The following is a 25,408-nucleotide window of genomic DNA, read 5'->3' on the forward strand; positions in this document are numbered from 1 at the left end:
TATGATATTTGTGAATCATTTCAGGCAAAAAGGCTTTGGCAATAGATGCCTGTTGACATAGCGCTGTCTGTCAATTATGTAACATATAAGAATAAAGTGACTAGGCTCATTTCTAAAGATCCTATTGTGACATAGGCCACTTAAAAAAGGAATAAAACTTCTCTTTAATTATAGTGCAAACTCAAAACTGAAATCAGTGTTAGCTAAATTAAACAAATAGCAGGCAGGCCTAAGTCAAACAATGATGAGGCATGCCCATCTCCTCACTTCTCAAGATTATCCCCTGTGAGTATGTAGGTCTAGGTGGTCTGGATCTGGCACAACTTAACCCAGGCCCTTTGGCACAAATCACCCCAGACCCACAAGTTTGAAAAACTAGCATGATCCAGCAGTTAAGAGCTAACATCATGCTAACTGTATAGACTCATTGTGTAGCCTACTAAAGCACTAAAACATGTGTGAAATGTTTTCAAGCTTGTCTATAATTGTTCAGACACTACAATCAAAAAACCTTAATCATAGAAATTTTACTTTGAAAGGGAAAAAACAGTTTTTTGCACTAAAATGTGCTTAACTCTCATGCCATGTGTCTCTCTTCTTTGGAGGATGAGTAAAATTGATTGCTTTTCAAAATTATGTGGTCACATGACCAATTTCTTCTATGGTTTTCCAGAAACAAGGGGTGGAACTACTTCCCCCCTGGCACAAATCACCCCACTCTCCCCTACCTAAATCTTATTTGGATTTATTTGGATGTATTTTGGTTGGACCAAAGAGTTTCCGGGTCGCTGGCACACAATGCAATCCTAATGATTAATGAACAATAGTCAGAAAATACATATGACTGTGCACATTCAATTTTTTGTCAGGTCATGGAGGTTATCTGAGCAATGATGGGAAAAGGTTAAAGGGCAAATCACACAGAAACAGGCTGAGAGTTCAGAGAAGATCGAACAGAAGCAATATAATGGCATGAGAGACTATCAGTGCAGTTCAAGTAATCTCGTAAAGATCGTATTCACGAGCTGAACTCACATGAACGCCACCACAATGTCGTAAATACGAGTGTAAGCTCGGGATTTTCTTTAAGACCCGATCCGATCTTAACGAGTTGTGGGCGTGTCAGTGAGAAACATGGCGGAATACCACAATACTTAAAGGTATATTGTCAGGCTTTTCTGTTTACAGCGAAGTAAGCTAACTGCCTGCACAGAATATGATGGCATTATAATATAACAATATAATATGCAACGATTAAGTTTGCAGTGGCTTTATAAATTAATTAAAAACATAAAAAAGTAACGCACACCTAAATGTCTTCTTCATTTTCTTGCTGTAGTTTTGTGTAATTAAGAGAAAGTACACCGGCGCCATCTAGCTCCGACGAAAGTGACTTGAACGATCTGCTATCTATCTATCTATCTATCTATCTATCTATCTATCTATCTATCTATCTATCTATCTATCTATCTATCTATTCATTAACAAGAGTAAATAATAACATACTCAACACCCTGAATCTGAATGACTCAAGTATTTATGACATTGCAGGTCATTCCAAATGAACACATTTTTTGTTATGAGAAGTGAACTTCTACAGATATTTCTTACTCAATATGTAGAGAAGTGAACACTACATTGCATACACTGACAAAAAAAGGTGTAGAAACAATTTTATAACATAAAAAAACAGGGAAACAAAACCAGAATGCAAATTGTTACAAATCCCTGATTTTACATGTTTATTTGCAGTGGAAGAAATAGTTAAGTATGAGGAAAATATTGCTGCACTTACAAACCACTTCTTAAATGCTAATAAGTATTTCTGTTATTGGTAATTTTTCCAAATAAAGTTGCAATAAATAGTAATAATAACTTTATTATTAGAAGACATTAGAAACAGATGATGGGAAGATTATAAAGTCTGATTTAAGGATAAACTATTTATTTTCAGCGTTTGCACATGTGTGTACAGAAAACACTCCTCTATGTATTATCTTATTTTTATGCTTTATTTATGTTTATTTATTTATTTTATGTTAAACTTGTAAACTCTAAAATAAAAAAAGTGTTGTATGAACGGTTATTATAGTTGTATATCATTATTATTATTATTATTATTATTATTATTATTATTGCATGTTCATTGAAAGTTGTATGTTGTGCCTATGTCACCAAGACATCATTTATTTTGAAATCAAAATGAAGGGGAAGTACCATGGTACCATACAATAGCCTATACAGTATAAGATCAGATAGTAACAAATAATAATACCTTGGCGTTGTGATTCATACTATGGTACTGAATTATTACCATATTCTTATGGCGCCATATTCAACATGATATTTACAAATATTACAGTTATTTCCAAAAATACATAGAATTACCACGATACCACATTCAAACCATAGTCATACCATAGTAATATGTTAGTACCATTTTAAACTTGCCAGTCTGTCAACTGTCCACTAGATGTCACCCATTCACCACATTAAAAAGCAGTCGCAGGACGTTTACTGTTGGTTGAGAATGAAACTATAATATTCTTGCATATAGAACTAAAACTAGCAGGCAGAGGATGAAAAGGTTTCTGCCAGTTAAGCGTGATTTACAGGTCATATGCTGAAGAGACCCATGAAGGTAGCGTGAGCTGTGAGGATGAGCTCTGCTGATTTACGGGGAACAGAGAGCTGAAGGGTGGATCCAGACTCCAGGAAGTAAATTCCTATGACAGAAACACATACTTCATAATCAGAAACATAAATATTTTGCAAATATTTCAAGGTTTTTGTATGAACTTAGATCTCACCTTCATCAAGCATTTGAGACTAGAGTTAACTTCTCCAATCATCACAACATAAACGCATCATCTGTTGCTAATTACAGCAGAACATGCTTTAATTCAAGATATCACCATACTTCCCCAGTTGATTAGTCACAGCTATATATTATGTTCAAAAAACAATTATCTTAATGTGATAACTTTTATCATTTATTTACAGCTGCAATGTTGCAGGAATATGTAACAAGCAAAGTATTTATCATAATGTAGCCTACTTTAAATAACATTAACACAATCATTTTGCTGTTGTTCATATATACCAGTAGTGATGTTGCACAATGAGGATGTTGTCATGTCGCCAGAAATAGAATCATCAGTGTCCCAATGTGTAGTGAGCCCTTACTGCCCTTACCAGTGCACACGATATACTGAAGGGAGCTAGGGAGTTGATTTAGATGCATTGTGAGCATCGAAGCTCCCTGGTTTTCATAGTGCATTGTGGGAATTTTTAGGAAGCGAATGTTACAGTGCACTGCAAGGATTTTGCAAATGATATCAGTGCCCTGACTCCTGAACTAGAGAGCTGATTGAGACGCACCCTTTTGTTGAAACGTTAGAGCTAATGGTTTTTACAGGGAGGATTTCTTATTATCATTTCATGAATCAGAAAATGCTGTCAACAGCCAGAAAAAATTCATTCATTCATCATGTTTTTGAAATGTTCAGAATATAGAGAGGACTAAAACTGTAAAGTCTGGTGAATGTAACTGCTGTGGAATTAAACTCATTTTGAGAAAACAGCTTTTAAAAGTCTATATTGTCATTAAAATTGTGTGTGAAAAAGTTGAATACAAACACTTAAGTGTGTATTTTGGATGTTCTGGAAGTTCTGGATTCAAAATATCAAAATTGACCAGTGCCTGAAAAAACAATGGGTTTATTCAAATTAAAATATTCACAAATATAGTATTGGTCCTCTTTCTAACACCGTTCTGCAGTGACATTATCCTTTTTTAAATAATGGTTTAATCTTTCAGCATATTTGAGGGAGTGACATTAAGGGCCCTATTTTAACGATTTAAGCACACGGCACTAGTGCACTTAGGGTTTGTCTGAATCCACTTTTGCTAGTTTAACGATGGGAAAAATGGTCGGCGCTCCCGGCGCATGGTCTAAAAGGGTTGTCCCTATTCTCTTAAAGCTACACTGTGTAACTTTTTAAGTTGATTCTTAGCAAAAAACACTTTGTTCTATCAAAAGTATATGTGCTCATTCATGTGTAATTACTCCCACCAACTAATCAAGTATTCTCGTAAGCGTAAAATCTGCCATTTATAATACATACGAGCGAGTCGCTCGAAAGGCGGCAGCCATGTTGCGCCTCCATCTTGAAAATAAAGAGGGACATACCTGGAAATTCAAGCTTCGCCTTTCGCGCTTTACACTCAGTGACTCAGAGACGAATGCGAGGGGGGGATTACTCGTGACTGCCGGCAGATTTGAAAGATTGCTGAAGATGAAGGATCATGCCTATTTTCGAGGACATGTAGCAGAGTCGCCAAGGAAGCGAAAGAGAGAATTAAAACGTCAACGCGACAGGCAAATCATCAAGACCAAAGTCAATATTGGAGTAACTTTTCCCAGATGGAAAGAGCTCATGAGGAGCAAAGATTTTAAAACGGACGCCGAAGTTGCCTGCTTTCTTCTCGACAGGTAATTCAGCCTATTTGTGTAAATTCGAGGTTTTATAGTTGCTTGTCTAACCATAGCATGGTTGTGCATAACGCCAGAACGACCTCTAGTATAACTTGCGTTAATTTCCTCGTGTCAGTGGTGAAAAAGTATTGTTTACCTTGTAACATAAATCTGTGCTGCGACGGATCACAGGTGATGAATAGTTTTAAAGGCGGAGAAAATGATGTAGCCTACGCTGTAAACATTGCCTTATACTATTAATCTCGTTCAATATACAGAATAACGATAGCACTGATACTTTACTAACATTGGCTTGCATTCGTTTGGGATAGCTGATATTAGCAATGAAATGGTACCAAAATAACGAAAACATAAAACTATTATTCATTTTACATAGAGGTCATAACCTACATGTTAACTGACTAAATAACTAAATGCACTTTGTAATAGTTTTCTGAAGTAACCTCATCACTTGAAGGAACACTCATGGACGAAGTCGAACCGGAAGCCATGTTAATCTTGGAATAATACGGCCACCGTAGGAGTTAAAACGCCCTCGGAATGGAAAGGAACAGAAACTAATATTCACTGGATAGTCATATACAATTTCACCGCTAGATGGGGGAAAATATCACACAGTGTAGCTTAAATGAGTAATGGGTGTGTTTTGGGTGTTTAACGTGCGTTAAAGCAGGGCTCAGTAGTTTCGGGATTTCTTCGCTGTATTCTCGCTTTTTGCTCGCAGGTTTCTCTCTAGAGCTCCCCCCGCAGCTTCGGTATAGATATTTGACAACACTGTTGTAAAAACTCGTTGGCGATTCTCAGACACCAGAGGCTAGTAGATCAACGACATCAAAGCAGATGGGACATTCTTTAAAACGTCTTCTTCATTCGGGTTCGAACAGCGTGAGGGAGCGCAATAGTGACAGCATTTTAGCAGATTTCTTTTGGCCGTAAAGCAATTGTTTACATCGCGAGACCTGATATCACGCGAGACTTCCTGACGCGGCGACCGGCGGCTCGCCGCCCCAAAGTTGCAAGTGCGGATTTTCCGCTCACGGGCACCAGGGGGGTGCGAAACGACCACCATTCAACCCGAAATAAGTAATATAACCATTCCAATGACTCCGAAGCTGTTCAGTTAAGGTAAAAAAGTTACTTAGTTCACCTTTAAACCAATCAGAGTCTCATCTCCCATTCCCTTTAAGAGCCAGTTGCGCTCGCGCCATGGCGGATTCGCTATTTACATGGCGGAATTTGCAAAAAACTGAATGCTTCTCTAGCGACAAAACGGATCTGCTCGTGCACGAGGTTAAAGCGAGCAAGCAGACCATCAACGGGACAAAGTGTATGCGCTCTTTAAATAACGCCATTGACTTTATTGTGGCATTGGTCAACGCAGTCTATTTCTGTTGCCTCAAAATAGCAACGCGCCAACAATGCGCCTACACACACTTCGTTTTCAGACCAGCAGCCCATGGGGCACAAATGCATTTGCTTTTTAAACTACGTGGTGCTACGTGGTACATGAAAATGATAACTGCGTCAGGCTGAAACTAGTAAAAAACATTTTGTCGCGCCTGGCGCTGCATTGGGCCGGGTGTATGATAGTCTTTTTTCTCTTCCCACCCGTGTATTGATAAGGTACAGTATATTTACACTTGCCCTCATCAAACTCAATAGACAGAATCTCTATTTTGGCACAAAGTACAAAAACGTGGTGTTTTTTTTATTTAAAAGGTACAAACTTCAAAGAGTCTGATCCTGTGTTCCAAATCACCCCCTAAACCCTCATCCATTATTCCCTACATTACTCCACTAATACAGTTCACTTGAAGAAGTGAATGAACTAGCAGCTCCAGTAGTAATGAAAAGATTTATCTTGAACTCTGTCATGAAAACTATGAATAAACCTTAATTAAACAATTTAATAATCAATTAAAAAGGAATTTATACTGTATGATATACGCTGTAGCCACATTGGACCAGCGGTTTGGAAAATGGATGATTCAGCTGCGGCGCCATCTTCTGGTCAGTCGCGGGAATTAATTTGACAGTGGAAAATTATGGGTATTCTCTAGCCGTTGAGCGTACATCGGTTGTAGACTCATTATTGTTGTCCTGATAACTCACCAGCAGTGTAGCAAGTGTTGAGTGGCTGGCTGACGTTACTGGGCATGCTTTTTAAACACTTCATCAGCTTAGTCTCCGCCCCTTTCAGACTCTTCGTGATCACATGACCCATCAACCAGGTGGTATCTTTATACAGCACCTGTGGCAAGCAAAAGAATACACCTAAATTCTTAAAGTAATTTATTGCATTGAGTAAGACGGAATGCAGACAAGATTTGATGGTGAACGAGTGTGTGGGTGGTCAGTCACTCGTGTGTGTGGGGGTTGTGGGAAAATAAAATGATTTGCGTGACTCCCAGAAAATAGAAATAGGCAGTCTAAAAATAAAATATCTTAAAACAAACATTCATCTAAAATAGCACGAAAGCAACAAGAACAATTAAAATATCCAGTGCGTATCTGTGTTTATGCCCTGAAGAGCATCAAAGGTTTCTATTTACGTGTTGTTGCAGCATTGGGCAACGTAGCAAATCACAAACATATCTGTTGATTTCTTGAATGCAATGGCCAATGAGGGGCTGTTTACACGACACCGTTTCCAACTAAAAACTTAAAACTTTTTATGTGTTTTTTGGCCATTCATTTCAACGGTGAAAACACCAGAGTTTCTGTTCAGTGCTGAGTTCTGCAAGCTCGCGAATCCTCTCATTATAACTAGAGATGTGAATAAATGATTTATTGTGCGATATAGAAAGCTTCATTGATTGTGAGATTGTGATTAACTAAAATGAGTGACAGCTGTTTTTGTGATTATAAAGGGAGTGCTTGAATGACATGTGAGAACGACTGACAGTTGTTCTTGCACATCAAGCACGTACGGTTGAGGTATTTATTTACTTATTTTTTTTGGGGGGGGGTGAACTATCCCTTTAAGTCTGTACTTTGATAATGCAGTAGTATCAGTACCAAACAACACCAACCTGACTGTAAATGAAGTATGTGCCCTCGGCCTCCACCGTTACTGTATCACCTGACACCTGAAGCCCCTCCCCTCGGCTCTGCCCTATAGCCCAAGACAGAACAGTGGTGTCATGATCATCTGAGAAAACACAGAGAAGAAATGAGAGAAAAACAACAATCTCCAACACCTCTATCTATTGTGATGGACTTTTGATAGATGAGATAGTAAACTATCTTTTAAACTAACCATGATTCTAACATCTAAACCTTACTTCTCCTTTTAGGCCAAACACTCTAACACTTTGAGCAAAATGTAAACTAAAACGTTCTGTTCTTTGCCTATTGTGTCCATGGAAAATTCTTAAGTGCTGATCATGACAATATCAAAAATATACTTTCTGCATTGTCTCATGACAATATTGAGTAATCAACTGAACTCTTAACCCTTTTCAATGTTTTTCTGATGATTCGAGATAATTTTGCTCATGCCAGTAACAGAGGGTAAAAGTGTGTGTGTGTGGGGGGGGGTGGGCTTGCTTTTACCAATACCAATTTACTTTTGAACCAATAATATTGATAGAAGGTGACATGTTAAGTCATGAGTTAGTGATTAAAGCATTTGAAGGGCATTGTCTGAAGTCTGTCTGTTTATTATTGCTGTGCAGCAAGTTAGAGTTAGCCGACATCGATGTGTAGACACACTAGAGTATAAATTCTATCTATCTATCTATCTATCTATCTATCTATCTATCTATCTATCTATCTATCTATCTATCTATCTATCTATCTATCTATCTATCTATCTATCTATCTGTCTGTCTGTCTGTCTATCTGTCTGTCTATCTATCTGTCTATCTGTCTATCTGTCAGTCTGTCTGTTTGTCTGTCTGTCTGTCTGTCTATCTGTCAGTCTATCTATCTATCTACCTGTCTGTCTATCTGTTAGTCTATTTGTCTATCTATCTATCTATCTATCTATCTATCTATCTATCTATCTATCTATCTATCTATCTGTCAGTCTGTCTGTATCTGTCTGTCTGTCTGTCTATCTATCTGTCTGTCTGTCTATCTGTCTGTCTGTCTATCTATCTGTCTATCTGTCAGTATGTCTGTATCTGTCTGTCTGTCTATCTGTCTGTCTGTCTGTCTGTCTGTCTGTCTATCTATCTGTCTGTCTATCTATCTGTCTGTATGTCTGTCTGTCTGTCTATCTATCTGTCTATCTGTCAGTCTGTCTGTATCTGTCTGTCTGTCTGTCTGTCTATCTGTCTGTCTGTCTATCTGTCTGTCTGTCTGTCTGTCTGTCTATCTATCTATCTATCTATCTACCTGTCTGTCTATCTGTTAGTCTATTTGTCTATCTATCTATCTATCTATCTATCTATCTATCTATCTATCTATCTATCTATCTATCTATCTATCTATCTATCTATCTGTCTGTCTGTCTATCTGTTTGTCTATCTGTCAGTCTATCTATCTATCTATCTACCTGTCTGTCTGTCTATCTGTTAGTCTATCTATCTATCTATCTATCTATCTATCTATCTATCTATCTATCTATCTATCTATCTATCTATCTATCTATCTATCTATCTATCTATCTATCTATCTATCTATCTATCTATCTATCTATCTATCTATAGGCCTGTCGCGATAGTCGATAAGTCAATTAATCGCACGATAAAAAAAATTGAGCTCGATCATTTTTCCGGCCGCGATAATTCCATTTGCATGCTTGTTTGTTTTCCTCGTCTCTCTCTCTCTCAGTCTCTACCAAAGAGACTGGATGACCACTCTCGGTTCTTTAGCGTATAGGAGGAGTGAACTCTCTTATCAGTTGCATGTTCTTTGTGTGGGGAAGCGGCGCCGCGGCGCTTGTCAGTCACATGGTCTTTGTATGGGAAAGCGCCGGCGGTACTGTTTGCGGCGACTGCCGGGAGAGAGAGAAGACGCTAGTTGTGAGTTGCGACAGCGAGCCGGATCATATGAAAATGCGTATCTATACCACGAATGTTATTTCTCGTGCCATTTATACGCCAAAAATCGTTTTTGCGTGCATATGAAACGCTCTTTATGGCGTGTAATACGCACGCACTCCTCACCCCTAATCCTAACCAAGTATTTTCAGTGTGTAGCATACACGCAATAAAGCGCGTCTCCGTCTTCCCGACAGTACACAATCACTTGACAAAGTAACAGGAGTAACAGTGCAAAATTGTGCGATATGGCTTGTTGAGGCTTTTTTAAAATTTGTTTACAAAGGTCCTAACTGTCAGTTTTGCCTGTTATGGAATGTATCACTATTTATGCCTAATGTCTAAAGCCTAATGTTTAATATTTTTTGAAGTGCAATTTTGTTTACATCCATTTTATTTATTAACAGACATTTATTTTGTTAACAGTCGACACTAAGAGTCCATTGCTTTTATTGTTTTTGGTTGTTTTGTTCATTTTTTTGGATATTTAAAATGTTTTCCGTTTTCAATGTTTAATATTCTTTAGAAATAAAAGTTTATAGATCGTTGAAAAGGTGTACCTGCATTATTATGCCATTATAATTATATTAAATGAAAATGGTCTCAGAACGACAATATTATCGTTTATCGCGATAATTTCTTGGACAATTTATCGTCCAGCAAAATTTGTTATCGTGACAGGCCTATCTATCTATCTATCTATCTATCTATCTGTCTGTCAATCTGTCAGTCTATCTATCTATCTGTCTGTCTGTCTGTCTGTCTGTCTGTCTATCTATCTATCTGTCTGTCTGTCTGTCTATCTGTCAGTCAGTCTATCTATCTATCTATCTATCTATCTATCAGTCTATGTGTCTGTCTGTCAGTCTGTCTGTCTATTTATCTTTCTGTCTGTCTATCTGTCTGTCAGTCTGTCTATCTATCTATCTATCTATCTATCTATCTATCTATCTATCTATCTATCTATCTATCTATCTATCTATCTATCTATCTATCTATCTATCTATCTATCTATCTATCTATCTATCTGTCTGTCTGTCTGTCTGTCTGTCTGTCTATCTATTTATCTGTCTGTCTGTCTATCTATCTATCTATCTGTCTGTCTGTCTGTCTGTCTATCTATCTATCTATATGTCTGTCTGTCTATCTGTCAGTCAGTCTATCTATCTATCTATCAGTCTGTCTATGTGTCTGTCTGTCTGTCTGTCTGTCAGTCTGTCTGTCTATTTATCTTTCTGTCTGTCAGTCTCTATCTGTCTGTCTGTCTATCTATCAGTCTGTCTATGTGTCTGTCTGTCTGTCTGTCTGTCAGTCTGTCTGTCTATTTATCTTTCTGTCTGTCTATCTGTCTGTCAGTCTCTATCTGTCTGTCTGTCTGTCTATCTATTTATCTGTCTGTCTATCTATCAGTCTGTCTATGTGTCTGTCTATATGTCTGTCTATCTATCTATCTATCTGTCTGTCTGTCTATCTGTCTGTCTGTCTATCTATCTATCGAGAAGTCATACAGATTTGGAATGACATGAGGGTGAGTAAAGTATGTACATTATGTATCAAAATATGTATGATATTCTTAAATTTTTTGCATCTGCTAAAGCACATGAGATTTATTTAGATCTGCTTTTGAGTTCAATGGAAGGAAGGAAGTCAAACAGGATTGGAATGGTGTCAGAGTGTGTTTTATTGTGGTTGATCTATTCCCTTTAACACACTGTGGGTGTTACACTCACTGTATGACTGCGAGGACACGGGAACAAGATGGAGAAATGGGTGCCGCTCTGCTAAAAGAAAGGTCAATTCACATAAGATATAAGAGAAAAAATGTGTGTTTGTCTGTATAAGACAGACAGAGAAAGCGAGAGTGACTGATGTGACTTACTTTGTCGTCTCTTTCTCTGTTTCCTCTGTTCTGTCACATCTCTCTTGTCTCGGCACCCTTCATGTTTCCGTCTCTCAGGGAATCTGTGGTAACAGCTTACCTTATAACAAAATATATTTGAAATTAGATATCACATACTAAATCTCAAATGATTTTGCTCCAGGGTTCACAATGGGCATGAGTTTCTGCAATGCCAGTAAATCCCTTGAAAACATTCTTCTGTGGAAAACCCTATTGGATCCTTCCCAAACTGTTGCAACAAAGCCAAAACAGATATTACTGGAATAGCCCGACCCATTTGAAGGGGGTGTCCACATACAGTACCTTTTGTCATATTACCATGAACTGCGCAGGCCCAATAATATGCCAAATTGCTTGACATAGACCTTATAGTCTGTAGTTTCACACTTTCGGCAGTCAATAATCAATAAACATTTCTCCTATGAAGCCGTATTTAATCTCGTTTGGGTCTCTCTCTCTTTTTTTTTTATCCTTGTAATGAATACTTTTGTTCATTTTATAATCCCCCGTTAAAAGTTGATAAATCTGATTTCCTACCAGCCATACATGATTATATGTTTTGTTGTCAGTACATATTGGAACTGAACATACAACATACATAGTACTGTAATCATTCATGCACATCCAGACGTTCCTCATCAGTGAAAGCTGAGATTCACCTGAGAGAAATTGTTCAATTTAGGAGACATTTTCAGGAAAAAAAAAAGATTTTAAAAAATGTGTAAAATTTGCTTTACAGATTTTGACAACTAGTTCAACATATTTGTATGTAATGACTCAAGCAATGAAATGAGGACTATTAGTTTTATATGGAATGACTATTCAGCATCCACAAGTATAGTTAATTTTGACTGACATGACATAAGCAAATGATAATGTTATAAAACAGCAGAGAGTTGTATGAAAGCAATTGATGCATGTCCAAAAGCATTTGCAATTTGTTGGAAGGAATGAGAAACTGCTACTATGATGTGCACAAATGACTAAATGTTGTGGAGGTTGAACTAACTGTTCTGCAAATGTAAATAGTGATGTGAGAAATGCACCAAAGCGACGTCAAATTGATGAATGACTAACAGGTTGGAAATCGAGAAGAAACTTTCGAATAAAATGCTTTTGCTTGAGAGAGAATTCAGGTGTGAGTTTATTTATTTCACATTTGTTGGAAGGGTGTGATCATTTCTGATATTGTAAACATGATCCATTTTGAGTGTTTGATTCCATCAGATCTGTTAATGTAATATTCTTTGTAAAACAGTTTGAGATGAGGAAGTGAAATCAGTTGCACAAATAAAGCAAACATTATTGTGATGTAACCAGTGTCTGTTGATATAGGACAGATAATAGGCTACTCCATGATTATTACCATATACCACATGCTTGGTACCATGGTATATAATTGGATCTGTAGTTCTATGGTATTCTTGAAAAGTGTACCATGTAAATGCACAATAGCAGGCCATCAAAGTATAGTATTGCCATTTCATACCATAATTCTGCCACAGTACATTTTTTATTTGTATAATGCAGAATGAATATCATATACCATGGTGAACGTACTTCAATGTGCTTTAAAATGCTATGTTATAACAATGACAATACTTTGATATATACCACAGTACAGAAACATTACTAAAATTAACCATGGTTTTACTACAAAAAACCATGGCTATTATAGTTAAACCATGGTAACTACAAATGAACCATGGTTTTGCTACACCATAGTTTAACCATGGTATTTGTTGTAAAACTGTGGTTATACAAATGGTACTCAATCTGCAAACTACACGTTTACTATAATAAAACCATGTTTGATTTTCGTATTTACATTTTAATCTAAGTTTATTTAGAAATACTTTGGTATAACCAGGATGCATGTGTAAAACAGCTGCATTTGTTCGTGAAATAATAGACGAACAATGTTAAGCAGTTAAAATAGCAGATGAATGAAAGCACTCACCTACCCCGCAGCACACGGCAGGATCGCAGCATATCCCACCTTCTGTTCCCGATGTTTCCAGAGGCCTGAACCGCTGCTTTACTTCAGACAGTTCTGCCCTAAGCATCCAAATGTGTGTCCACTGTATATACACCACACCCACACAGGTGCAGGCAACAGTGCACACGAGAAACCACTTCAACACTTCCACCTTCACCTTCCAAACACAAGCAGGAATGTTGTGGTTGTTCATTGTAAACTCTGACGTGATATTCCCGTTTTCAATTGATCCGGTAACTTTCGGTTTCGCAACTTTAATCATCAGACATGTGAAAGCAGTGGGAGTGGAGAAAAGTGTCAACACATGGTCGCTTTTTTCCCTGATGGACATTTTCTCCTAAGTTGGAAACAATAATAGGATCAACGAATTACATAAGATGCTAGTGGACATGCCAGACTTCCGAAGGAATAAAGTGAAATGGAAAGTAAAAGGAATGAATTCCATTAGCTTTCCTTTAGGGATTTTTTTTAAGGATTCATCCACGTGTTGACGGATCTTACAAAACCTAATAGGTATGATTCCAGAAAACTTGATAATAATGAAAAATGTGCGTATGTGATAATATATATATATAAAAAAATATATATACCATAGTATTTACATTGTACTGCAAGTGTTTGATATACTATTGGTACATATCATGGTATTACCATGGTACAGGTCAGTAATATATAGTTATAATAAGTAGGCTACAAACAATAACATGTCCAACAAGTGCAAAAAAGATAATTGGATCCAAATTTTCATTTTATTAATTTACTGTCTGTTTATCTGTTGGATTAATCAGACACTTTCAAAATCATACAATCACAAATGGCAATAGAGTAATATCTCCATAAATATACATTTCATTTACAAATAACTAAGCAGACTAGCCTTCTTCTTTAAAATCCATAAGCCAAATGCCCTCACACACTAGAAATGTTATACCAATTTTCTGACAGAACATTATGAACTCTTCATGAACACAGTACTCTAACATTTGCAACCATAAAATTCCTTTAAGACTTAACAACAGTAGATATCAAGAGAAAACAAATCGCAATAGAGTAATATCTCCATAAATATACATTTCATTTGCAAATAACTAAGCAGACTAGTCTTCTTCTTTAAAATCCATAAGCCAAATGCCCTCACACACTTGAAATGTTATACCAATTTTCTGACAGAGCATTATGAACTCTTCATGAACACAGTACTCTAACATTTGCAACCATCAAGACTTAACAACAGTAGGTATTAAGAGAAAACAGGCTGATCGTTGAACTACGCCCAAATGGCTCAAACAGGATAAAGCTTATTTAGAAGAACTGAAGGTTCTGAAGAAGTTTCATCTCATCATCAATGCTCCTGATGAACACATCCGATCCCGCAGGATTCACCATGGCGTCATCAGCCACCAAGAGCGATGTATGGGCCGTTCCTGCAACAAACGCCATCATGGGGTTCCCTCCTGGAGCAAGGTCAAGAAACTGCTCATATCCTCTAAATGAGACCTGCTGGGGGGGAAACACACAAAATAAAATTTCTAGTTTACATTATTTAATTTTTTTAGTCACCATTTCTCAATACTTTGGTCAAAACTCTTCACACAGTGAGCACAACAGCAGTCTATGTGAGCTAAACTAGGTCCTTTTACGTGATCCGTGTTTACATTACAGCTCAAAATTATTCATGAATTGTGCCCTTTGAAATTGAAAAACTAACACCTGTGTAGGCGTTCAGCTACATCTATTTTTTTTTATTAATACATGTAGAAAATTGCTGTCTTATTAAATTTTGTATTATGTGAAGGTTTGCATTTACAGGTTTTTTTTTTTACAATCACTAGGACACATTTCAGTCTATGTGGGCTAAACTCTAAATCATTTCTCATTGCTTTGGCACAAAAATGCATTCAATGACGACTTCTTTCAGTTTACATGAATTCTTCTCCCACTTCGACCCAACCACAGCCAAAACTCTATGCCTACAGGCCGATTTTGCATGTTTTACGTGCTCTTTTCAAAACCTAATGTAATACAAATATGAATAAGACAGCACTTTGCTACATGTCTAAAGTAATACCATATTGAAATATATTCCAAATCTAAAAATCGAAATACTATCAAAACAATAAGATGTAGCTGAACTCCTACACAGGTGTTCGTCCTTCAATTTCATTACTATCTATACAAAAGGGGAAACTTGGGAATAATTTTGTACCGTCATGTAAACATGGACCATGTAACATACCACAGGGAATTTTAGGTCGTTGTTATGACAAGGTACAGTATGTTTGTTGGGTGAAAACCTTTTGGAAGAATGACTTGGTTTGAGACGTGTAAGAAGTGTTTTGGTAGTTTTAGTGCATTTTGGATGTGAAAAGAGTTTTGAAAAAGTGACCTAAGTATTGAGAATCATATCCTAGTGAAAAAAAGGTTCTCCTTTAGGTTATTAAATGTTCTTTACACTGGTTCTTTAAGAACACTGAAAAGGGAACCAGAAATGCTTCTTCTACTATGCAGAAACCGGAAGTCCAATTCGCCGCTGGTTCCTTTGAGCTTTTCCTATTGGGTTTCTCAATTTATGAGTAAAATAAAGCCTGTGGTAAACATAATTTGATGATACTTTGACATGTTGTTCTACTACGTACACTGCACACACTCACACACCCCAAGCAAGTCTAGTCTAGTTACTTATTAAAAACGTACGGTTTAAAAAATGTGCATAAATGCTTCAAAATTCGTGTTTTCGCTCTGGGTGTGTGTACAGTACGTTGTAGAACAAAAAGTCAAACGTCATACCAGCACCACTCAATCCGCTGGTTAAATCGTGACATAGGGAATACTGTTTCCGGGTCCAAGTCGTTTCAATTGGGAATAATTATCTCAACAGCCATTTATGAGCACTATTCATATCACACTTTTAAGCTAAGCTACAGTAAAGTCTCATGGCGTCCCGGACACCCGCATTTTAAAGACTTACAAAAGACAAATCACTCTCTGGCCGACTCAGATTTTGCTATGGAGATAAAAGTTATGCTCATGATTTTTGCATATTAGAACAGTTTGTTATTTGAGGCATTGACGTGACATGGTATTTTCACTGCCACGCAAGATAAAATGAATATAATTAGTATTGCCATCATTTAAAATGCAGTAAATGGTTAAACATTTCTTTATCTTACATGGACCTGTTGATATAAAAACTGCCCCGTTATTAGATTTCTTTCTTTTTTGAGCAAAATCTCAAAATTGTCCTATGGTGTGACTGTCTCAAGCATTTGTAAATTAAAAAGAAAAGCATACAAATGTTAATAAATACCTCAGGCATAATTTTACAATTGTCTATTTTAGTAAATGACAATAATTTATTTCATCCATATTATTTCTAAAAGCGTAGGAACTTGATACATTTTGTCACTTAAAGGGTTAGTTCACCCAAAAATGAAAATTCTGTCAGTAATTACTCTCCCTCATGTTGTTCCAACCCCGTAAGACTTTCGTTCATCTTCGGAACACAAATTAAGATATTTTTTATGAAATCTGAGTGCTGGCTCACTCCTCCACAGGCTTATGGACACTATAACTTGCTGGCCCACGCATCACACACATGACCAGCATCGCCCAATAGTGAGCCTACGTGGTGACGTGCAACACAGACGCGCTGCGCAAAAACACTACGTAAACTAACTCGAGGCACAGAGAGAGAGAATGAAATGAATAGTGGAAAAAAGTCGTTATTTTTGTTTGTTTTTGCGCACAAAAAGTATTCTCGTCGCTTTATAAACTTACGATTGAGCCACTGGAGTCACTTGGACTATATTAACGATGTCTTTAATACATTTTCTGGGCCAGCAAGTTATAGTGTCCATAAGCCTGTGGAGGAGTGAGACAGCTCTCAGATTTAATCAAAAATATCTTAATTTGTGTTCCGAAGATGAACGAAGGTCTTACGGGGTTGGAACAACATGAGGGTGAGTAATTACTGACAGAATTTTCATTTTTGGGTGAACTAACCCTTTAAAACCATGTCCTCTGGTGTGACACCGTATCCTGATTTAAATCGGGCATTTCCACTAATAAGTTTAATTAGTCGAAGGACTCTATTCAAGGCCATGTAACTGAAGCCCCCTGTGAAGCACATGGTAAGTTTTTATCTCAGAACTGTTCAAATATTTAACTTTTTTGGTGCAAAGATTGACAAAGTTGGAGACATAACTTTTTATGAGAGACATTTCATATGTTCTCAAACATCAAAGTTCACACTACATAATTTTTTCTTCAAAAGTGGTGTTTTACACACAAAAAAAGAAGCATTTTTACTGCATATTTGTCAACTAACCCATTTGCTTTTAGTATCTAATAGAGCGCTTGAACCCGGAAACGGTGACACCTCCTTATTTTTTAAGACTGTAGGACACAAAAAAGCTCCCTTTCCGCAAATAAATGCTACCTGATGCGTCAGTGAGGAAGCAGCTTCATAAGGCTTTGTCATGGTCACATCAGGATTGTCCAATAGCATCGTACTGATCTCAGCTGTCAGACCAAGAAGCTGCTCGTTCCCGGCCTCAGTTGGACTTCTGCTCTCCTCTGGGCCGGACACAGCAGTGGCACCCCACCATTTGTCCCCCTTCAGCCTGGAACGAAATAGACTCAGCAATCACATATTTCCTAATCCTTAATGCCTCTACCTCCCACAATCCTTCTCTCTCTCTCACGCATTTATATGACGCTGTCTCATCCTGAGTTCTCCTATGTGTTTCAGAACTTTTGTAGTCGGTTTCTGCAGTTCTTGACCTCTCTTCCTTTTACCCATCAGCTGTGACGGGTGCGGCAGCTTCTCATGGGTCAGATGTACGTTCAGTCCGTTCACCTGAAAGAAAAAGAGTTTACAGCAGCTGATGTGATGTTACCATAGTAAAGTGATGGTAATTCCAGTCCAGAGTTCTTCAATCCGTGTGAAAAAGAAGTGTGCTTAATTCGCCTTTGGCTAAGCCACACCCTAGAATGTAGATTGACCAATCACAGCGCAGCCAAGAACGAGCTCCCACAGAGGTCCGACACTTTTTCACAGCGCTCCATTGACTTTAACACAGGCGTCTCATATTTTTGGTCTCGGCAGGCTATTACCGTCGTAGTTTTATCAAAAATATGGTTAAACGTTGTGCCTGGGGCATTTGTAACACAGATACACGTTTCCCAGAGAGGTTGGAGGGGGGTGTCCGTTTTTTTCCCTTCCCAAAACCGAAGTCAAATCCTGACAAGTGTCATCTTTGGATTAAACTGTGTGGACGTCCTCACAGTCAGCTAAACCCCTCAAGGATCAACAAGCACACTTTTGTGTGCTTTAGGTACATTTTGCTTTTAACCTTACTGTGAAGTTATACTAGTTAGACAGTTTTATGCTGTTTTAGGTTATGATTTCGGTTCTCTACCCTAATTAATGAAGAATCAAGGTGCAAGCAAGCAAGCTTAGCGATAGTTTAGTTATCACGTAAGTCAGGATTGTATGTTTTGACTAGAGGCTGGATGTTAGCTAACTTTGTTATTCAAGATACAAACACCTAACGTTAATGTTACAGACACGCTGTTGTGGTAGTTTTGAAGGTGAATAACGTTACCGCCACCGTGTTGACACAGTCGAACAATATGAAGTTGTCGGACGTAGCAACAGTAACTAAGGGGGGCGGGACTTAGCCAAAGGTGAATTGTATTAAAAGTGCACTTATATTGTACTTTATTTTAAGGTGTCCGTTTTACAGTGTGATAATACATTTAATTACTAATAAGAATTACATGTACTTATAGGGTTAGGATTAAGGTGTGGTTTAGTGTTAGGTGAATGTAATTATGCACAATTTATAGTAATTACTATAATAACTACATGTAACATGTGTAAGAACACTCTGTTAAATAAAGTGTTACCAAAAAAACTATATTTGCAAATAATATATTCATAATTAAATACTGTAGACCACTTAAATGTACTTTCATGACACTTTTAAGTGTTAAGTGCACTTTGTAATAATGTAAAATTAAAAGTTTTACTTTAAAGTCCATTTTAAATAATTATTTTATAACAATCTTTTGTCGTGCTTTAAAGAAGTACACTTATTTTGATGTGTTGACTAACATACTAAACCACATGTAAAATACTTAAAGTATCATTTTAATTGTAGTGTGTAGTGTTGTTTGATATTATTTGAAGTTATATTAAATGAAATGTACTAAATTGGAACTTCATCATTACAAATACATTTAAAAACCAGACATATAAGTTTAGTTAACCATAAATGCTTGTCAGTACATTCAGCAGGACATTTTAAAGGACATATTTCAAAGACAATAGTAGTAATTATGAAATTACATATAAAGATGAAGTTAAGTCTTAGTTAGCCTACATGGCACTCTAAAGTTGAGCTAGCTGCATTTAATATAAATTTAAACTATAATACATTTTCATTTATTTTCAGGGAACAAATAGGGAAAAGTCTGTTTAACGATGAAAGATGTTAAAGGAGCATCATCATCCGACTTCTAGTTACTCACCATCCCAGCGTGTGAAGTGGAATACAGTCCTGGATCAAGAAAGGGTTCATATCTGAACGACTCCTCACTGCCAACAACCATACACAAACACAGTCAAACTTTCAAAGCTCTCTGAAGTACTTTTTTAAAACTCTTTTCCACTGAGATAGGGCTATTGAATGAACAGTTTTACCATGGCAGTGGCACATCTGGTCTCCAGTAAGGCTCGCCATATTGAGGTTGCACAGGTAACGTATTCTCCTCACCGTGGCGATTCACTTCCTTTGATCGCCTGTAGATGGCAAAATAACATTACAATGCCCAGAAATTGAGAAACATGGATACAGAAAACACACTGAGAAAAAAAAAAAATTGGTTTAGAAAACATTTTTACTCAGAAATTACCCCTAAATGTTGTTATAAAGAAATGGCACATTAAATTAAACGTGACATTTTGAAGTAAAAAAAACTTACTCAAAAAAACGTACTCAAATAATCTGTTTTATTTACAACTTCGAAAAATATTGTTTTACAGTGCATGTTGCTTTATTTTTTGACATATTTGACAGAAACTCTTACTTAGCGAAAGGCGGAAATAGGTCAAAATCCTCCTTTTCAGTTTGAGGTGACAGATATGTCGTGGTCCACATCTCTTTTAGCAGTGTAACGTTAGCAAGAAAAAAAAAACCCTTAGTTAAACTTAGACTAAACGTATATTTTATTCGTTTATTATATATAAGCGTTATAAGGCTGAAATATGTTAGCTTATGTGGAATATGAGACCTAAAATACGTTGAAATTATCTCTTAGAAAAACTATAGATTTTTTTTAAAGGAATTTTCGCGCTACTGACATCATGACTGCGCGTGAGATGGCGCTATACAACTATATTAGCAATTAATCTAATTAGCCATAGCAAATGTTTTTTTTATTTATTTATTATTTATTTTAATTAAATTAGAAAGATGTAAGTTAGCTGACGAACAGGACTTTTAATTAGCCAGAGAAAAATATTTGTATTTATTTATTTCAGTTAAATTAGAAGGATGTAGCAGACGAACATGACTTTTAATTAGCCAAAGAAAAGGTTATTTATTTATTTATTTTAAATAAAATCAGAAAGATAGTGCAGACGAATAGGTAGAAAGATGTAGCTGACGAACAGGACGTTTAATTAGCCAGAGAAAAATATTTGTATTTATTTATTTCAGTTACATTAGAAGGATGTAGCAGACGAATATGACTTTTAATCAGCCAAAGAAAATGGGTTTTATTTATTTATTTCAGTTAAATGATAAAGATGTAGCAGACGAGCAGGACTTTTAACTGCTCTCTGAGTCACTCTGCTCACGTCATGCTCTGATCTTTGGGAAGAGTGACGGCAGGGCTCTAAACTTTCACACACCGGCGATATTTTAATTCATCCGTCTTCATCTAGTAAGATATGTCAGTGTCCTTAAGAGTACAAAAAAGTTTTGTTATCATTCACAATATTGTTAGATTTCGTTGACGAGAACGCGTCTCCTGGTTTTAAAGCTTTTTTTTTTTTGTTAGAAGTGCGGAGATTTAGGATAGCCACACGTTAAATGGACGCATGCGGATCGCGTTTATATAATATGTGAGTGTAATAAACAACTTTTCAGCGCAGGGAAGAAAACGAAGAATTACCTTTCTGCTTCTTTTGGACATTTGTTGTATTGGCTTTTGTGTGTGCGGATTCCAGTGAACGGAAAAACTTCCACCCAAGTTTTCCTGCTGTTGGTCGTCGTGTGATCCAGCAGGTGGAGAAACACGAGCCGCTGTTTCATCAGGGAGGAGAACAACACTGGGAGCGAATTTAAAATAAATCCGTTTTCTTCTGAAACTCCCTCTGGATTTAATTTCACGACTTGGTGGCTCGAATAAGCAACTTCCCAGATCTGGTAAGTGTTAAATGTCTTTATTCCAGCGAACACACTCGGACACATTTACAAACACTCAAGGTTGTTTCGTTTTAGCCTATGTTTAAGTAACGTAAGTTACATGTTCCTGTTTCATTATTATTTTTCATACTGATTTTCATACTCATATCTTTCACTTTATTGTTCAGAATTTAAGTGTTTTAATTTGATAACATTAGAATTAGTTGTAAATTTGCGTTCAGTTTGTCCAAAAGAATATGAATGTGACTCAAAATATCCTACTGGAAAATCCTGTAGGAATTTCAGTTTATTCTTCTCCCTCATCCTCATGTATGACCTCTGCTTGTATTGCTTTAGAAGAATGTAAAGGAAATCACAGTGCGAGTGAACATCCTGACATATTTTCCTTTGATGTCATACATGGGCATTTGATCCTATAGTTGAACTGTTTTAAATGAAGAATGAGGTACATTAGATTGTCCCTGGATTATTGTGAACAGACAGTAAGATGATGTGTGGCTTCTTGAATTCATGAATACACCTGTTGAGTTACTTTACAGGTGCCAGGAGTAATTGGTTTCATTCATGCTTGCTGGCTCCAGGCTCTGCTTGATTGGTTTGACAGCTTATTGTGTTTTGGACATAAAAAACCATGATATTCCTTGGAATACCATGTAAATATTATGGTATATGAATTTTCAGTACCGTATACATAATATATTTAGTCTCAAACCATCATGTTACAGACCTTTTGTATGGAAGGATTGGTTGTGGCCTGGACATCGCTGAGGTTTTGAGAGGGAAACAATATTTTCTTATCTTAGTTTCGGTTCAGGTGTTTTGATGCACTTTATTTGACCCTTTTATTTATTTATGTGTCTCTATACGTATAACGTGTTGTGTCTGGCTTGCTCTGATACTCTTTTTTTGTTCTCGCAGCCTCGTCTCTGGCACTTTAATTGAAAACTGGGTTTGCATGCCTGCAGCTGCTTGCCTTTAGGGACTTTACACACACACACACACACACACACACACACACACTTAATGACAGACCAACATTCCTCAGTCTCGGAAAGGTATGCTGTCTGTCTCTGTCTTTCTCATTTTAGCTGTCCATCTCTCTTTTGTCTCATTCTTTCTCTCAGATGGCTCGTGTCCAAAACATAGAATCTGTCTGGAAGTTAATTATATGAGTTGCTCCGTCTCTAACGTGGCGTAGTTTAGTTCTTGCACACATTACAGTAGCTTAGAGGAAAAGTTTAGGAATATAAACTTGAAGGTAGGGGGGTACAGGTTTGGGAAGAAGGGTTTGGCATACGTTGCATTCCCAGGTTAATGTTATAGCGCCGTCCTTCACTCTGAAACACTTCAGCAAAAAAAAAAGTGAAGGCAAAAAATTCATAATGATGATTATTTTGGTCTGTATTGTCAGTGAGATTAACCCGATTAGGAGTGGGCGACATGACCAAATGAAAAAAAATATATATCAATTATATTTTGCTGGAAATAAGGTTACTATGATTAAAAAAAAAAAATAGATACCAGTGAAATTTCATAATTCTTGTTACCAATTTCAATAACACAGCAGAAATAACACAATGTTATGATAATAAGTCAATGTTTCTCATTCGCTAACCGTGCATATTCAAATTAGCCGTCAAGTGACATGAAAACTAGTGCTTTTCAGAAATATGCAAAAAAAATGTTCAGGTCTGTTTTTCACACAAACCTATTGTATGACTTCAGAAGAGCTGTAATATAGCTTGAGACTCATATGGATTGCATTTGATACTTTAATGGCTTTTTTTTTTTTAAGCTTGACATGCCAAATCTCATTTATTTTCTTTCTATGGTAAAGAGCAGCATGGACATTCTGCTTAAAGGGATATTTCACCGCTGGAAAGATGAATGTGTATTTAAATTGGGTCATTTATGTAGTAGAAATGTATTTTTGAGAAATGTGGATGTAAGACAACAACTCCCAGAATGCACTTGCTTCGCTGCCCTACGAGGCCACTCCCAAGCCACGCCCACCGGTTACAGAGGGCAGTATCGGGAGAAATGATACAACTAGGCTACTAGTCGACTCGAAACTGACAAGACAGCGTTTTATCGTGAGATCCCCCTATGGGCGGGTTGAACACATGCGGGACGAGCTCCTACTACTGGCTGGAGTCTCTCGCCTCTGGACTAAAAAGCCTCTGATGACACTAAATGACGATTTTTGCGTCATCTGAGGTTTTTTTCCAGACACAATACAGAAATCTCTCGTCTCAGGGGGACATGAGGGAGGGAAGCACGGTCACTCGAAAATACTACCGGGTTTCTACTGATACAAGGCTTAATGCTAATCGGTGAAGTATGCCTTTAATATCTCTTGTTGTGTTCCTCAGAGAAAGATGAGAGTGAGTAGATGACAGGAGTTTGACGTTTGTATGAACTACACCTTTAAATGGATAATAACAAAGTTCAGAATTGACAGAGGAAGATAATTTGATCTTAGATCAGCGTTTTTTTTTTATCAGTGTCCGCTCTGAGCGGAGCTGTGCGTTGTGCTGTGATTTGATTCTCTGCTCCAGATTCCTGCGCTTATGACTAAAATGTGACCAACATTAAAGTTCCAGAGACACTGTGCTCGAGAGGAAAGAGAAAGTGAGTAAAAGGGCATGAAGAGCACCCTTGTTGCACTTGATTTTGGCATGAGTGTTTTTTAAAGAGAATCCTTTTTCAGGGATTGATTTTTATTGATTTTACCACAAAACTATCACCAGCCAGTGCCATTTTTGCGGCTGTCATCACAAAATACATCACTGACAATATTAGAGCCGGTCCCCTATATCATGGGGGAAGATGTTGCAATCATATGACCAGCCGAATAACACACAGCAGAACCGCAGTGCCAGAAGTTTCAGACAAGCAGCAACAGCTTATACACGTCATTTTCTTTTATTAGATATGAGCTGTTTCCACATGGATTTTGATATTCAACAACGATAATTTTAAATGAAGTCATTTTTTGTAATGATAAACTATTGCCTATAATCATGTTTAAAGTTAATGAATACAAACACAGTAGTTCATTGTTAGTTCAACGATATACAACTATACAACTAAAGTTGTAAAGTGTTTCCTTTTGACTGTGATATTATGTTCATGTCATTACAATCTCATCCCAAGCCTCCGTTGCTAATTCCAAACTTCACTTCATTTGAGAGAGAGAGAGGGTTACAAAACTTTATTTAAAACAACACTTAATAATCTTAAACAATTCACATTATATACATGAAAAAAATTATCAAAAAATAAAAAATTACATTTCCAAAACCAGATGTCCATCAGAAACAACACACAAAATATCATTAATACACCACAGATCATTGAAACCCATCTCATTATTTACAAGACTATAGTATGCAAATTCTATTTTTAGTCTACCAGCCACTAATTTCACAAACATCACTTCAACATTAATACTATCAAGCTGTAATCCTTGATTTTTCCTTGTTTCCATATTGGCAATTTCGCCGTTCCTATTAAATAATTTAACAGAAACATCTTCCTTCTTTTTGAAAGATTATATTTCACACCCCCTATAAAAACTTCCTCTG

At 36.9% G+C, this 25,408-nt stretch overlaps 3 protein-coding genes across 7 annotated transcripts in view; 1 reads left to right on the plus strand and 2 right to left on the minus strand.

Annotated features, from left to right (window-relative positions):
• Positions 1–1,668: 1,668 nt before the first annotated feature.
• Positions 1,669–13,628, minus strand: tnfsf13 (TNF superfamily member 13). Of its 4 annotated transcripts, none has more exons than XM_084412805.1 (6): positions 13,352–13,628; positions 11,367–11,466; positions 11,218–11,268; positions 7,532–7,650; positions 6,612–6,750; positions 1,669–2,726 (listed from the first exon to the last, which is right to left on the minus strand). In XM_084412805.1, the coding sequence occupies exons 1-6, from the start codon at positions 13,577–13,579 to the stop codon at positions 2,617–2,619; spliced, it is 747 nt and encodes a 248-aa protein (XP_084268931.1). In that variant the 5' UTR covers positions 13,580–13,628; the 3' UTR covers positions 1,669–2,616. The 4 variants fall into 4 exon arrangements, with proteins under 4 accessions (XP_084268931.1, XP_084268934.1, XP_084268932.1 ...); XM_084412808.1 differs by having other exon boundaries at positions 7,532–7,614; positions 11,218–11,265; positions 13,352–13,591; XM_084412806.1 differs by having other exon boundaries at positions 11,218–11,265; positions 13,352–13,591.
• Positions 13,629–14,064: 436 nt separating this feature from the next.
• LOC311293434 (uncharacterized protein) lies at positions 14,065–21,707 on the minus strand (the record flags this gene model as incomplete). 2 transcript variants are annotated; one of them, XM_084413728.1, is made up of 6 exons in its annotated part: positions 14,065–14,886; positions 17,825–18,008; positions 18,090–18,244; positions 19,921–19,987; positions 20,093–20,191; positions 21,568–21,707. In XM_084413728.1, 6 exons carry the CDS (start codon positions 21,705–21,707, stop codon positions 14,689–14,691), a joined length of 843 nt encoding a protein of 280 aa, XP_084269854.1. In that variant the 3' UTR covers positions 14,065–14,688. The 2 variants fall into 2 exon arrangements, with proteins under 2 accessions (XP_084269854.1, XP_084269855.1); XM_084413729.1 differs by having other exon boundaries at positions 14,134–14,883.
• The window catches only part of kif1ca (kinesin family member 1C, a), a 57,080-nt gene continuing 52,918 nt past the window's right edge, over positions 21,247–25,408 (plus strand). Inside the window, exon 1 of the mRNA XM_084413725.1 lies at positions 21,247–21,821. The gene's annotated coding sequence lies outside the window, so the exon portion shown is untranslated. The remainder of the gene's footprint in view (positions 21,822–25,408) is intronic.

Source organism: Rutilus rutilus (genome assembly GCF_951802725.1).
Source record: "Rutilus rutilus genome assembly, chromosome: 7".
In the NCBI taxonomy this organism is placed as follows: domain Eukaryota; kingdom Metazoa; phylum Chordata; class Actinopteri; order Cypriniformes; family Leuciscidae; genus Rutilus; species Rutilus rutilus.